The sequence below is a fragment of the Acinonyx jubatus genome, chromosome A2 (assembly GCF_027475565.1).
Source record: "Acinonyx jubatus isolate Ajub_Pintada_27869175 chromosome A2, VMU_Ajub_asm_v1.0, whole genome shotgun sequence".
Taxonomy (NCBI): Eukaryota; Metazoa; Chordata; class Mammalia; order Carnivora; family Felidae; genus Acinonyx; species Acinonyx jubatus.
Genome location: NC_069383.1, coordinates 38,843,911 through 38,860,879, shown reverse-complemented (window position 1 = coordinate 38,860,879; position 16,969 = coordinate 38,843,911). Strand labels below are relative to the sequence as shown.

At 36.0% G+C, this 16,969-nt stretch overlaps 1 protein-coding gene across 5 annotated transcripts in view; it reads right to left on the bottom strand.

Annotated features, from left to right (window-relative positions):
- IMMP2L (inner mitochondrial membrane peptidase subunit 2) overlaps nucleotides 1–16,969 on the bottom strand; it is an 873,838-nt gene that overhangs the window by 258,969 nt on the left and 597,900 nt on the right. For all 5 annotated transcript variants that reach the window (XM_027075286.2, XM_027075285.2, XM_027075290.2 and 2 more), the window contains one exon: nucleotides 16,749–16,814. In XM_027075286.2, the coding sequence (XP_026931087.1) occupies nucleotides 16,749–16,814 (66 nt within the window). The remainder of the gene's footprint in view (nucleotides 1–16,748; nucleotides 16,815–16,969) is intronic.

The following is a 16,969-nucleotide window of genomic DNA, read 5'->3' as shown; positions in this document are numbered from 1 at the left end:
GAGATGCTTTCCTTTTTCCTAAAAGCATGAGATCACAGGGAGGGCAGAGATTATGAAGACAGTGAGAGTGAACTCTTAAAGGATAAAAAAGATTGGGTGGCAGTCAGGATCTGACAGTTCATTAAAGTTGTAAAGGGAACCGGGAAACACAACACAACCGTGCTTTTTCCTACCCATAATTCTGAACCCAAATCCCAGCAATGCAATTTTACGTTGAGGCAGGGTGGCAATGGAGCCAATTTGAAGATAGCATCATTTTATGCCTAAGTAGACCAGGATCTGAACAGGCTAAGTAGACCAGGATCTGAACTTGACCAGGATCAAGTTAAAACAGATCATTAGTGAGACACCTAATACTAGAACGTTTTCTCAAATTTCACCGTGCATCGGAGTCGCCTGCTAGGCTTACTGAAACATAGAATGCTGGCTCCAGCCTCCGGGTTTCTGATTCAACATGGGGAAGTGGGAATCAAGAATCTGTGTCTCTAACAAGTTTCTCGGTGATGAAGATGCTACAGTCTGGAGATCAACTTTGAGAAACAAGCTACTAGGACAATGCTGCCCTCCATACGGTAGCTACGTGGCTTACAGAACATATTTAGATATCTATGTGGTCTTCTACACTAAAGTTTTACTATATTTTTATAACTTTAAAATATTGAGAAAAATATGCTACAAACTTTTGGTGGAGTCTCCTTTCTCTTTATTTGTAAAACTCATAGATTAACATTAACACACTAATAGCGTTAACTCACAGCAGACAAATGTATAAACGTTATATCAAAGAATTCAATTTCTAAAGTTCTACCTCATGGACTTTTAACCATCAAAAATAAATGACTTAAAAAATTTATTTCCTAGGGGCGCCTGGGTGGCGCAGTCGGTTAAGCGTCCGACTTCAGCCAGGGCACGATCTCGCGGTCCGTGAGTTCGAGCCCCGCGTCAGGCTCTGGGCTGATGGCTCGGAGCCTGGAGCCTGTTTCCGATTCTGTGTCTCCCTCTCTCTCTCTGCCCCTCCCCCGTTCATGCTCTGTCTCTCTCTGTCCCCCCCCCCAAAAAAAATGTATTTCCTAAAGTAATCTATGAGATGAATACAACTAAGAGGCAATTCACAAACTAGAAATACATCTGATCTAAATATGGACAGAAGGTTAACGCACATAATATATTCAAACTCACAAGAAAACATTTAACATCATTTGAAAATGGGCAATTCTGAAATAGTTCTTAGAGAAGGAAGTAAAAGATTAATAAGTGTATACCATATTCACTCTTATTAGCAATGAAAATAATATAAACGAAAACAATGAGAAACACGTTTTCACCTTTTGGATTAGCAAAGACGAAAACGATGTTAACACTCATTGCTTGCTCGATACTCAGTCCCGTATTCAGACGTTGCCAGACATGTGAAAAGTGGAACTTTGATACAAGTTTCCTGTGCATATCCTCTTTGATTTCCTTCACTTCATTGGTAAGGATGTTGCAAGTTTTAATTTTAACAAATCATTATTTTTTAAAAGTCATGTGAGAATACGAGAGCTCAGATACATACAGTTAGAAGTCACTTCAATTTCCATCATGCCGTAAGCATTCTCTTGATTTTAATGATAGCCATATTAGACTTAGAATTCAGGTTTGATTTACATAATCCCCCAAAGACAGCCCCAGAAATCCATTAAGGGTCACCTTACTTTCCCATACACATAGGAAATTCTAATCTGTTCATTCATTTCCTTTTCTATTATCAGACTCCTTGCTTTTTATAAAGCTTACTGCTTATTATACTTTCATCTCAAATAGAAAATCTTTCAGTTTGGCTTTCCATCCTACTAAACTCCATTCCAGTATGTATTACTTGCTCCTCTTCATGTTATAGTCAGAGATTAAATAGTCATTTACTTTTTGATGTATGTAAAACTGGAATCCAAACTGCAGAAATTTTCCTGGGAAGCATCGATACACCTTGAGGTATAGCTGCTCCGGGCTGCATATTAAAACTAGGTATCGCATGATGGTCAGGGAGTAGAATTTATTTTTGTAATAAGCAAAGGAGAAAATCTCCTTGGTTCCCAGGTGGCCAGTTGCAGAAGCCCAAAGTTAATGACTTGTTATTTATCATACCCCATATATACAACTTTCATCATGCAATTGACTCTTCTGAAAGAAAATATCAACGACTGTCAACTCCCCTAATAACGAACAAAAATTTAATTATTTTCACTCAAATTCTCATTTGAGTTGCAACTACCAAGATGATCAATTTCAAAATCTTATTAGTTCTGCTACTGTGAACCACTCAGATTAATGGTTTCAATGTTACAAACAATGGCCAACGTTACAAATGTTACAAATGTTCCAACCTCACAAAACTACAAACATAGGCTTTAGTTTCAAAATCAACATTTAAAAAATGGGAATGATTACTGCTTTTGCCAAACTAAGATGCTCTTATTTGTATATAGGTATCCCTCATAATAAATTAGGTAACATTTGGACATTTTCCATAACACACTGAGTAAATGGGGGAACTAAAACAAATTACTTTAAAAAAAGGATCCCCTAGATTATTAGCTCCTTCCTCTCTTCACTATCAGTTAAGTCCAGCACAGGCAGATTGAGCTAAAATAACAGCCAGAAGATAATTGGAGTTCTAATGCTGGGCTTATAAAAGGAGCTTAAATAGCCTGTAGTAGTACTCTGATACAGAATTTTCCCCTCTGCAGGGCTATTCCTTTTGTATTAGAAAGAAACTATTTGGGCAATGAAATTTATTCTACACTTTTATGAGCACTGTGGCTGCTTGCCAGTGAAGATACTCTCTGCAGTGTTCTTACAGTATAATAGCTCTTCCCCATCCAGCTCGAGACAAATATCTTTACTGTCCAGGTGCACCCATGTGGCTTCTAGCAGTGTAGCAAAAACCTCACTTAGAGTAGCAAAGCTCAGGATTTTCTTTCCTACTGTCCTCTGCCTCAACCAACCTAGAGCCAAAGAACCCATAGCTTTTAGGCTAATTCTTCCCTACTATTTAAACTACTGGCCAGGGGTGGGGTGCCTGGGTGGCTCAGTCAGTTGAGCATCTGACTTTGTCTCAGGTCATGATTTTCCTGTTTGCGAGTTCGAGCCCTGAATCAGAGTTTGTGCTGACAGCTCAGAGCCTGGAGCCTGCTTCAGATTCTGTCTCCCTCTCTCTCTCTCTGCCCCTCCCCTGCTTGCACTCTGTCTCTCTCTCCCTCAAAAATAAATAAACATTAAAAAACATAAACAAACAAACAAACAAACAAACTACTGTCCAGGACTAGAAATGTTTAGTATTTTCTACTTATTTCTAAGGTTAAAGGAATAAAAGTAGATAATATAGACCAGGATTAGCAAACTATGGCCCAGGGACCAAATCTAGTCCCATATCTGTCTCTGTAATTAACGTTTTATTGGAACATTCATTTTATGTATCCTTTATAGTTGCTTTCACCCTGCAGTATCAGAATGGAGTAGTTTTGTCAGAGACAGTATAGCCTGCAAAACGAAAATATTTACGATCTGGATGTTTACAGAAAAAGCATATTGACCCCTGCTACAGACTGTGCATGAGGAACCAGTTCAAGATCCCAAAGATATAGTAGCCAGCATTTGAGTTCTTGCATGGGAAGTTGTAAAAGTGGTTTTCTTCCAACTTCAGAATTTATAAAATATGGAGCCATATCTTGACCTACCAGTACAATAAAAATTTTTTCAACAGTGGCAAAAAAAAAAAAAAAAAGTCAATCATCTAAAATGGGCAAATGGGCAAGGCATTCTTTTCAGCTCTGGGGAAGCCAAACAGAAAATAAGTTCATAATACATTAAATTTTAGTAGTGTGTTAAAGTTTACAAAGTATTGGGAGGTATTTGTTCTTCAAAATAACTCTGAAAATAGATAAAAAAATCAGAGAGGTAAAAAACTTTTCCAAGGTCACACAGCTTGTAAGGAACAGAGCTGGAATTGAATTTATCATCTTACTTCAACTGTAAAATTCCTTCTACTCCATCATGCTACCCTTCATTGCTCTAAGACATCTAAAAAAAGGTTTTATACAAACAAAAAAGTTACGAAAACTTAATAGAATCCATAACGAATTAAGTTAATACCTTAAACACATCTGCTCTCTGCATGAAATTCTTTCTCCAAACATTTTAAAAGAGAAACAGGGGTCAATGTTAAGTTTAAACAAGGTTAACTGAAACTGCACACAAATAGAAGACCTATCTGTTCCTTAATTATTAAGGAATTATTCAGGATGAAATATTCTTAAGTCTTTCTGGCATGCATCTTAAGCTTAGTTAAAAAGGTATTTTAAGACAATCTTTTTAGCTTCCTAGCAAGATAAGTGTACTTATATGCCTTTTCAAAATATTTGACAGACTTACATTACTGTGAGCAGAGAAAAAAATAAAAATCAATATTTAGTTGAAAGGAATGTACAAAAGTTAGCATTTTTCTAGATTTTTACTTGGCGTTCACAACTTCAGAAAGGTCTACTACTAAGAATTGTAATTAAGCCAGAAGTGAAGAGGCTGATAAAACTAATACACTAGCCGGCCCCCCGTGTGAGGTGCTTCCTTCTAGGAAACACCAGACTCCACAAAACCCCTTCACATAATCTGTCTGTACTGGGGGAGGTGAAGGAGGATCATGGCAGAACTGCAGTCTCCAAAGCCAGCCCGAAAAGAGAGAAAAGGAGCTTAGTGAAAAGCTTCAAAGTTAGAAACGGACTACTGTATTTTGGAGAGCAACAAGGAGATGTTGGCAAAGATGGAGCCAGATCAGAGCATCCTGCTAGGCTCCTAGTTGCAGAAAACTTTTCTTACTTAAGTTCAGCCAATGGGTTTTCTACCTGAAGCACCACAGTTATTTCAGCCCATGGACAGCCCAGAGAGAACACGACGTTCCTAATACTTCCTTTTAGATACAGTGAGTTTAATATGACAAATATTAAATAATGAGGATATCATTGAATATTAATTTTTATGTTCTTTTTTAAGTGTATTTATTTTGAGAGGGGAGGGATGAGGCACAGAGAGAGGAAGAGAGAGAGAATCCTTTGCAGGCTCCATGCTGTCAGCATGGAGTTTGATGCGGGGCCCAATCTCACAACCGTGAGATCATGACCTGGGCCAAAACCAAGGGTCTGATGCTGAACCAACCGAGCCACCCAGGCGCCCCTCATTTTCCCGTTCTTACCAGTAATTTTCTATAAGTGGTTTTGTCTACTACCCTATGACCCAGCAATAGCACTGCTAGGAATTTACCCAAGGGATACAGGAGTACTGATGCATAGGGGCACTTGTACCCCAATGTTCATAGCAGCACTCTCAACAATAGCCAAATTATGGAAAGAGCCTAAATGTCCATCAACTGATGAATGCATAAAGAAATTGTGGTTTATATACACAATGGAGTACTACAGGGCAATGAGAAAGAACGAAATATGGCCCTTTGTAGCAACATGGATAGAACTGGAGAGTGTTATGCTAAGTGAAATAAGCCATACAGAGAAAGACAGATACCATATGCTTTCACTCTTATGTGGATCCTGAGAAACTTAACAGAAACCCATGGGGGAGGGGAAGGAAAAAAAAAAAAAGAGGTTAGAGTGGGAGAGAGCCAAAGCGTAAGAGACTCTTAAAAACTGAGAACAAACTGAGGGTTGATGGGGGGTGGGAGGGAGGGGAGGGTGGGTGATGGGTATTGAGGAGGTCACGTTTTGGGATGAGCACTAGGTGTTGTATGGAAACCAATTTGACAATAAACTTCATATATTGAAAAAAAAAATTAAAAAATAAAATAAATAAAATAAAAATAAATGGTTTTGTCTAGGTCACCAATTATTGTTACCCAATTATATGCTCATAGTACTTTTGTGTGGGCTACTCCTAGGGCTGTTGTTTATAATTTAGGGCTTAAGAGATAAGCAGTTCTGGAGTTGCCACATTTCCAAATACCTACCTAGTAGAGACATAGGAGTATTTATTACCATAATAATATAGGAGTATATTATTACCATAACATCAGTATATCTGTGTAATACACATATTGGGAAATGTAAATTCTTATAGATATATCTGAAGTATATATTTTTTCTTTATGGAATATTCAAGGCAAAATGCTATTACATAAATATTTTTTCTAATCTTTTCAATCTGCTACTAGGATATACACAACACCATACATACCTCTGGAAGCGTGATTAGGAGTACTAGAAAAAAGGACTTTTTCTTTTTACCCCATATGCTCCAGTATTGTTTCAATTTTCTAAATTATACTAAGCCTGTATTACTTTTGCAGTTAAGGAGGAGACTGTAAGTCTCCTTTTCATCTCAAACTTTAACCAGAAAGGTGAACACAACACAGCTCAGCTCCCAAGGTAAACCAGATACTTTCCCTCCAGGGAGGCTCCGGCAGGCAGCCTTAGGACATTTTCTTGGTGGCAGTTCTCTTGTTACATTGTATTTCTGTATTTTGTTGTCTTTCTACCAGAGCATAAGCTTCGGGAAGGCAACAACTATCTACAGTGTTTAATACTTCTAACCTCAGAATCCCAGACAATGATTATCACCTAGTAAATACCCAAGGCACTCAATAAATAATGAGTAAATCAGGACTACTACTAAGAATATCTGATAATTACTGAATACATCCTTATGTGCCAAGCACCGTGCTAACCAAATTACATCCATTACGTTATGTAAACCTGAAGAAAACTCTATGGAGTATGTACTATTATAATTTCCACTTTACAGGTAAGGAAAGTTAAGTTTAGAAAATTAAATAATTTGGCAAAGTAACATAACAAGCAGCAAAGCAGGGATACAAATCAAGGAAGTCTGAATTTATAGTTTGTGCTCTTAACCTTTACACCACAATGAATGATACATGACTATGCATGAAAGAATAAACAGTGAGAATTTTCATATCTAAGGAAGAATCCTGTTCAAGAGACGGGTAGCCTAAGGTAGAAAATGAAACCAGAGAAACCACTTATGGGGGCAGGGAGAGAATCACACACTATACTGGCTGTCACGATTATGAGAAAAAGTAATTCAATCTAAATAGTCTAGTGACTTCCGGCAACCGTTGCATCCTCGTACATGAAAGGGTGTACACTATGTTTGGGGAAATGCCTCTGGAAACCTCCCTACACTGCTCAATTGATTACAGAAATAATTTTGACTTTAAAAATCAAGATCAACATTTTTACATATAAAATTAAAGTGGCTATTTTTTGATGGTGAGGAAGAAATACCTATTGCTAATGCATATAGTTTTATTAGCCATTCCATTTTTATTCACTGATACAGCAGCAGCATGATAAATAATTACCTGTAACTACATAAAAGAGAGAAAGATTTCCACAATGTCATGGGTTACCTACAAATCTATAATTCTGCAGTAGAGAAGAATTATCATTCTTTCAAGAAGAAGGAAGGAATGTCCAGAAGATATTAATAATTTCTCAGGTTGACATGAGAGTGAAACTGATGGTTTTTCACAAATGCTTCTAATGTAGTGGTAACTAACCCTTATTGGACAGACCCTGGGACATTTAATTTCATGCCCAAGGCCTTATCTATTAAGTAATAGTGTTGTTCGGACCCTAAGTACTAAATACAAATGTGCCATGCCATTTGATTTGGGAAAATTCAGAATTCAGGCTAAACCAGGCTTATGAGCCTCAGAAATTTGTGAAAGCCTCCTGTTCAGGTTGCTAACAGCTAAGGCCCAGTGTATAAATATCCTCCTGTGTTCAAAAGCCACCACCAACCTGGGTGGTGGGAACTATAAAATAAAACCACTGGCTTCCATGCTCTAAAACATTCTATTTAGCAATCTTTATCAGGATCCTGGACATAAGTTTCTTTCCAAATTTCTTTTTCATTCTGTCCTTGCTTTTAGGACAGAATGCAGTCCTAATTCCTAATCTGCCCAAAGTGTCATAAATCAATGCAAGGTCTTCAAAGACTGCTACAGAGACATATTAGGCTTCTATTATTCAGAGCTACTGCACAAAAAAAAAAAAAAAAAAAAAAAAAAAGAAAGAAAGAAAAAGGAAAAGAAAAAGAAAAGAAAAAAGTTATTAAACAAGCATCATTTTTAGTTTTACTGGAGAAAACTCAATTTAGTTCTGTTTTTCTTCCTATAAAGCTTCATCATTTCCTGGAACATAATATGATTCAACCATCTGTGATAGGCTAGTATTGATTTCCGTATCTTCAACAGCACATTTAAAATCAACAAGCTTTAAAATGTTTAATTTCTAGTGATTCAATTGAATTTTTTTCCTAATACCAGAAAGTTATTTTTAATAAATTAGGGTGTTTTGACACTTTACAATAGAGTCTCTAGACTTGAAGAGGAATTATCACTTAAATATTTTGCAGTGAGAGAAGTCTCATGCCTCTCTACCTCAGAATATTTTGCAATATCAATAATTATTACAGAAAGTCTTGCACTGTACTTTCTAGCATGGAAATGTCTGTGTTGTGAGCAGGATGTGCTTTTCCACAACACCATTGATCCTGCCTGACCTAAGGCCTCCCTGGACAGGAAGTGAAGTGACTCTGTTTTCTATGAACACTTCTTGGACTCCTCCTTAACAAGGAGAGCCACAGACTAAAGGAAATCAAATTATGTAAAGTGAATGAATGATAAAGTAGCTTCTATTTCATTGGCAGGGTGACCATTTGTTCCAGTCAGTCTTGGCCACCACATTATGCTGATTGATCCAACACAGTAACCATCCCCTTTTACTCCCAAATGTGTCCTTCTTTAGGTGATAAATTATACGGTTACCCTCTTCACTGGTGACTCACTTCACTGAGGTTGCTAACTACACAGAATCCCAGATTCCAAGTGTCGTAAAGTGTATTTCAGTAGGTAAGAAGAGAAATCATAATAGACTTCGTTTCTGACAGGGCTGAGAAAATCTGTGAAACAGAAATACAAGTGCCCAACAAAAAATGTTGATGCCTTACAAATTTCAATTGTGGTTGATTCACATTGACTTCCTGCAGTTTGGTGCTTTCTATTCATTTTATCTTTTTCTAAAACAGTCCTTCTATGTGAGTCATAACAAATTAATAAGAAAAAGCAAATAACTATGAAAAATATTTTGGTGGAACTAATGGCCTTGTCTAAATATTACTTTCATCAGCTTTTTACTGTTTGTGTTGTAGATAAGTAAGCGCATTTGGGTTAACATGAAAATGACTACATTCCTAGCTAAGTTATCCACACAATCAAGAAACTGCTTTGTGATGTTAATTAATGTGGACATCCTGACAGAAAGTTCAGACTTGCCAAGTCACCTCTTTTATGGTCTTAGAAGTATTTGGCTGAATTCGCTGAACAAATACTTCAACTGTACTTTTGCCTTGTCAATATAATCATAATGATTGTGATTACAAATAATGTGACTACTTAAATGAGTCACTCTGAAAATATCAAAGTATTCACCATTCATGTCATAAACAAGGATACTTAACTACTTTTAGAGGAAGCTACATATTATTTCCTCAAGAGAGAAATACTTGGACCCGTTACTTGGGTCAGACTGCCTCCCTTTAGTCTTTCCTCCATACAGCAGACAAAATGATCCTTTAAAAATGCCAATCATATCCTATCAGTCATGGTTCATAACATTCCACAGGCCTGCCATCTTACTACAATAAAATCCAACATCCTTCCTATGAGCCACAAAGCTCTGCAAACCTCTTACTCCTGGTCTCCTACCTCAGTTTACCTCATTCAGTAGGGTCTGATATGCTGACTTCTTGCAATTCCTTAAACTCACTTTATACATATACATTTCAGGATTACATTTGTTATTTCTTTGGTCTGAACTTCCTTTGTCCTAGATACTAACATGGCTCTCTTCCTTTTTCCCTTAATTTACAAGTTTGCTCAAATATCTTCTCATTAGAGAGGTTGACTATGAACATCAAAGTAGCAGTTCCAGACCCCCGCTCTATACTTTTTTTCCTACTTTATTTTTCTTTAGTACTTTGAGCTCATGGCATTGCATTATGTGTTATGTATTTGAGGATTATCTGCTTCTAACCACTAGAATGTAACCTTCATGAGGGCAGGGACTTTGTCTCTTCTATTCAATTGTGTCTCTCTAGTGGCTAGACCAGTGCTCATTAAATGAATGTTTCTAAGGTCCATAGGTCAGGGAGCTGATTAAAACAAACATAACCCAATCATCTAAACTAATTTCACAATTTGTGTGGAAATGTTTTGACTTCTGAATCTGAAGTCCACAATTTCCCCATTGCATATGATCTTTAAATCAATTTTTTCTGAAAATCATATTTCATGTATTGTTGGTAAGAGTATACACATATTGGTAAGAGTGTAAAACTCTTAGGAGGGAAAGTTAGCTGTATATTAGAACTAAAAATAACAACAACAACAACAGCAACAGATGTTGGCCCAGTATTTCTACTTCTAGCTCTCTGTTCTACAACAATAAACACACACATGTCCAAAAAAGTATGTGTGCAAGCATGTTCATTATAGCATTTTGAATTTTTCAAATTTGTGTTATTTCTGTAATTTAAATAAGTAAGTAAATAAGTGAGTAGGTAAATCTTCCCCAGAGAGTAATGTCAAAACAACTACCAAGGAGAAGAGATTATAGTTTTCTTGAACATGAGGTTTCAAAGGGTAATTTTGAGCAAAGTGAATGCTAATCACAGTGCTCCAATTTGGGAGGCCTCACACTATATGCCATACCTGCGAGCCCCTTCCAAGAGGTCCCTTATAGCCACAGGGTCTGTACTAGGCAACTGGCCAACACAGCCACACTGGCCAGACCAAGGAAGAGTGCCTACCCCAAAGGCAGCTGGTTTATTGGCTGACCAGTGGCCTGTCAGGTGGGCATATCGTAGATCTACACCTCAAAGGGACACACTCATATTCTCTCAGGTAGTTTAAACAAGAGGCAAAACCAAGGAAGTCAGCAGTTAGCAATGGGGCAGAAGCCAACTGGAACCCAAACAAGATGGGCAAAAGTAACACGCCAGCAGACAGAGGGTACAAATGAACAGAAACCAGTAGTCCTGCTGAACTCCTGTTCCGATTCTTCAGTGAGGCTAGGCTGATCCCTGGCTTCTAACACCCTTCCTTCCCCAGGTAGAAACAGAACATAATTCAATCATCTGCTGAATTACCTTAAAAAAAAAAAGTGCTCTTTAAACTATACTTTACTACATATCTGTTTTTTTTATAACTAACAGAACATTAAATTGAGGATTAAATTAAGACTTTGAAGTGCTTAGCTCTGAAAAGATAATCGTTTCCTCTCCAGCCTCTAATTACATGTAATTCACAATAAAAATTCTACAAAACCCACAATAAGGGTAACTTGAGTTGTAATCAGTCAAAACTTTTTTCTTTGATCATTTTATGATATATCAAGTTTTTTCCAAAAAAAAAAAAATAGAAAGAATTTGGTGATGTGCATTTATGTTTAGCTTGCCTACTAAGAAATCAAGCATTATCCAAGTTAAAAGTGGGAATGGAAAGTCCACATTACAGATCAAAGCACCCTGTCTTCTACATGTTAGGACACCAATTGACAAATGATTTCTAGTGGTAGACAGAAAGCAAATTTAAAAAATTTTTTGTATATGTTTTGGCATTGAAAAAATGTGTCACAGAGAAAAAAAGGTAAGCCTAATAGTAAATAATACTTTTTAATATTTATAATTAATTATAATTAATATTTATAAATGCTGTTAGAAATATATTATAGGAATTATTCCATTATTTTTTAATAATTTTTAAGTTTCTTTATTTATTTTCAGAGAGACAGAGAATACAGGGGAGGGGTGGAGAGACAGAAGGAGACACAGAATCCCAAGCAGGCTCTGCACTGTCTGCGCAGAGCCTGATGTGGGGCTCGAACTCACCAACGGTGAGACCATGACCTGAGCTGAAGTCAGACACTCAATCGACTAAGCCACCCTGGCGCCCCAGGAATATCTTCAACTATTAATTTAAAACCCAGGAAGACTATAATTCTTACATACCAATATTTCAGAGGAATAAAATTTTAAATTTTCTTTTAAAACACCAAATACAAAAATTATTTCCTCTAATCTATTATCAAATAGTTTTTAGAGGCTACATACTAGGAAAGTCTTGAGCCTTGACACTTCCATTCTGTATGCCATTCATGGGTTCATGGTAGAGGTGTAGTGAAGGGGGACAGAAAGGGACATATGTCCAAAGAGTTAATTTTCAGGATTAGAACAAAGAAGCCAGACTTTGCACATGGGTTGCATCAGTGGGGGGAAAAGGTATAAATCTCTTACATCCCCACCTCCCTTTTCTTCATCTCCCAACCCTGTGCCGATAATCCTCCCTCCAGCTCTGCCTCTCCTCTGTGAACCTAATACAGTATTTACATTTACTGAGGAAAGAACAAGCCAGGTCTTTTTCTCAGGGAGGTCTGTTGTAGGATTTCTAATTGTACAGAGATTTTTATGTCTGACCAAGTTTTATAATCTTGCGTTGACTCTTCAGCTCTAATCAATATTGATACATCTGAATTAAAACTGTCTTCTCTTTGTATTATACTATAAAATGAATCCCTTGGAATTCCTAATCTTGTTAGATTATTTGACATAGAATAAAATTTTTGCTTCCTGTGTTGACCAATTATTTTATTTAAATAACTTCACTGAGATGTAGTTCATATAACACATAATTTACTCATTTAAAATGCACATTCACTGTTTTTAATATATTCACAGAGCTGTGAGACTATCACAATTTATCTTGGAATGTTTTCATGTCCCCTACCAACCAACCAACAAACAAACAAACAAAAACAAAACACAAAAACCTACTATACCCATATCTTTCATTCTCCTTCTTTATGCCTCTATTTTCTGTCTCTATAAATTTGCCTATTCTGGACATTTCATACACCATAAATAGAATTAAATTGTATATGGTCTCTTGTGATCAGCTTCTTTCATTTAAAATAATGTTTTCAAGCTTTGCTAACTCATTCTTTAAATGGGATTTGCATCATATCCACACTGTTTTCCAAATATTAAAAGAATATTTTGTATATTTATGCATGTATGTCAAATGGTTTTCCAAATTATTGCCCTTCCCAGTTCCCAGAAATCAGAAGGCTAGATAGCCTCTTCAAAATAAAAAAAAACACAGTCCTCAGATTCTGCAAATTGAAAATGCAAATCCTCCAGGTAACAAAAACTAAACTCTTTGATATTAACACACTTACACCTAACTAAAATCACATTATTATACATGCACATTCACCCTCCCCCCCAAAATGACCAATCTGTTTAAGGTCTCAAAATCAAAGGACTTCTTACAATTCAAAATATTAAATAACCAGTACAAAACAAGCAAATGCGTTGAACAGACGCTTCACTCAAGAAGATATATAAATGGCACATAAGCACATGGAAACATGCTCAACATCAGTAGCCTTCAGGGAAATGCAAATCAAAACCACAACAAGATTCTATTTTATATCCACGAGGATGGTTATAACAAAAAAATATTCATAGTACCAAGTGTTAACAAGAGTACAAAGAACCTCAACCCCTTTTACACTGACTGTAGAACATAAAATACAATAGCCACTTTCAAAAACAGTTTGGTAGCTACCAAAGTTAAACATATATTTCACCAAAATAGCCAGTATCCCTAGGTATATAGGTGTTTTAACAATGATATATGTGAATACTTCTCGGTAGAAATAAAAACATATTTCTACCCAAAGACACAAATGTCCATAACAGTGACACAAATGTCCATATCTTTACTCATAATATCCCCAAACTGGAAAAATCCTAATCTTCATTAACTTGTAAGTACACAAACAAAATGTGGGATGTCCATACATAGAATATACTTAATAATAAAAAAGCACAAACTACAGATATTCACACATTGGAGGAGACAGAAAAAAAACCATTCTGATATGTGGTGGAAAAAAGACAGATATAAAAGACTACATATTGTATAATACCGTCTAAATAAAATTTCTAGAAAAGGCCAAACTATGGAGACATAAAGCAGATCCATGGTTGTCTGGGATTGGCCACTGGCACTGGAGTAGCTTCAGTTAAGTGCAAATGGGAGAAGGGAAATTTTGAAGGTAATGGAAGCTCTCAAAAACTAGATGTGGTGAGGGTTGCACTATATTTATATATAATAATATATATATAATAACATATATTATATATATTATATACAATAATGTTTATAATTAAACATTAAACTATATTTAAAATGGGTGATTTATACAGTATATAAATTATACATCAATAAAGATTTTGAAGAACACACAAATATTCATAAATGTAAAGCATTCAAACAATACCTCAATATCTCCATTAATACCGTGCAGACTACCAATGAACAGGAATTCATGACATGAAAGTTTTGCCCATTCATTCCTACATCAACAAGTTCTCAAATTGTTTGGTCCTTTGTACTCTAAAAATAATTTGTACTCTTAAAAATAATTGAGGATCTCAAAGAACTGTTGTTTATGTGAATACCATTTGTCAATATTTACCATATTAGCAAATATACTCTGTCAATATTTACCATATGAGGAATTAAAATGGCAAATTAAAAACAATGTTATAGCATCACTTCCAACAATAGCTAAATTATGGAAAGAGCCTCAATGTCCATCAACTGATGAATGGACAAAGAAATTGTGGTTTATATACACAATGGAATACTACTTGGCAATGAGAAAGAATGAAATATGGCCATTTGTAGCAACGTGGATGGAACTGGAGAATGTTACGCTAAGTGAAATAAGTCATACAGAGAAAGACAGATACCATATGCTTCCACTCTTATGTGGATCCTGAAAAACTTAACAGAAGACCATGGGGGAAGGGAAGGAAAAAAAAAGTTAGAGAGGGAGGGAGGCAAACCATAAGAGACTCTTAAAAATTGAGAATAAACTGAGGGTTGATGGGGGGTGGGAGGGAGGGGAAAGTGGGTAATGGGCATTGAGGAAGGCACCTGTTGGAGTGAGCACTGGGTATTGTAAGGAAACCAATTTGATAATAAATTTTATATTAAAAAAAGATAAACTAAATAAACATTAAAAAAATTAAAAAAATTAAAAATAAATAAAAACAATGTTATAGATTCAATCTAAAATAATAACAAACCTATATGTTAACACATAAAAACAAATATGTTCAATGAAAAGTATAATTATTTTCCAAAACAAAATAAACAGAGTTGAAATCAGTGGCATTTTTTGTTTTTGCCAATCCGTTTCGTGTTTGGCTTAATAGAAGACAACCATATTCTCATATGTGCTCTTGCATGCAATCTGAAGCAATGTCTCACATCACACAGCCTCTGGAAAACCCCACTGTATACTCAAGAGAGAATAAGAATGAAAAAGGCAAACAGCATCTTAGTATTATTAGGAAAGTAGTTCTGATCTCACTGACCCCCACAAAGGGTCTGGGGAATGCTTAATACAGTTACTTTAGGATTAAGATTATTGGAAAACAGGATCAGGAAACTTTCTGAAAATAATTTTCAGAGCATTTTGACCCCTACATTGTATAGACCTGACTAAACTTACTTAAAAGTAAGCAATCAAAATGAGACACATCATGCCACATCAATACTTACTTGTTGAATCTCAAATGCTGTTCTAGATTCATCAGCAAGTAAAATAAAGAAGACAATACTACAGATTGTTAAAATACCTGATTGTTAGATTGTTATTTTCTTTTTTTAAAAGATTATTTATTTATTTTATGAGAGAAAGGGAGGGGCAGAGAAAGAGAGGGAGAAAGAGAAACCCAAGCAGGGTCTATGCCATCAATACAGAGTCAGACTCGGGGCTCAGTCCCACCAACTGCGAGATCTTGATGTGAGCAGAAATCAAGAGTTGGACTCTCAACCAACTAAGCTATGCAGATAAGTTGCCCCTACATTGTTATTTCCTAAAGCTACTATTTTAGTCATGGATTCAGAAGCTTTTGTTTTATATCCTTTCTCGTTTTCCACCATTGCTATGAGTGTGAAAGCTCTGACCTAGTTTCTGTATATGCTTGTAAAATAATAAAAAATTTTTGAATTTTTCTAAAATAAACCTCGATACCATAATCTAAAATAATCATGCTAATTTTAATATTTGAAAAATAATTATTTAGTTGTCACTTTAGAAAACATGACTAAATTAAATTGAATTAGTATTTATTTCTCCTGCGCCTCACATTTAAAGAATAATATAATTGGGGCACTTGGGTGGCTCAGTTAGTTAAGCTTCTGACTCTTGGTTTAGGCTTAGGTCACGATCTCACAGTTCATGGGTTCCAGTCCTGCATTAGGCTCTGCAGTGATAAAGCAGAGCCTGCTTGAGATTCTCTCTCTCTCTCTCTCTCTCTCTCTCTCTCTCTCTCTTTCTGCCCCCTCCTTTCTCTCTCTCTCAACAAAACAAACAAACAAACAAACATTAAAAAAAAAAAAAAAGGATGATAATGTAATCAAAAGTTTCTGTGTGCCTTCTATCCTGAAATAGTTGCAGATGCTCGCTAAAGATGTACCAGTTCATTTGGGATGTCTCCAAAGCTCTGGTCCTCTTTGAACTGAGTTGTACTTCCCAAGGAACATGATTTAAAACTTGACAAAATTCCAGAATTTATAACTTGAACTCAGTGTAAGTACTTACTTGACAATATCTCCTTCAAGAGCAATCACTCTTTTAATGATCTTCTGTTCTGGGTTTTTAGGGGACCTAGAATAAAATAAGATTATACAGTCAGTTATGTCTCTATTGTTTTAAGGACATGAAAAGAAATTCTGCAACAAAATAAGCTATATTAAAAGCATTACAGAATCTTTGCACCCATGACGTGGCCTCAGTCCTACTTAGGTCCCCAAAGTGATATA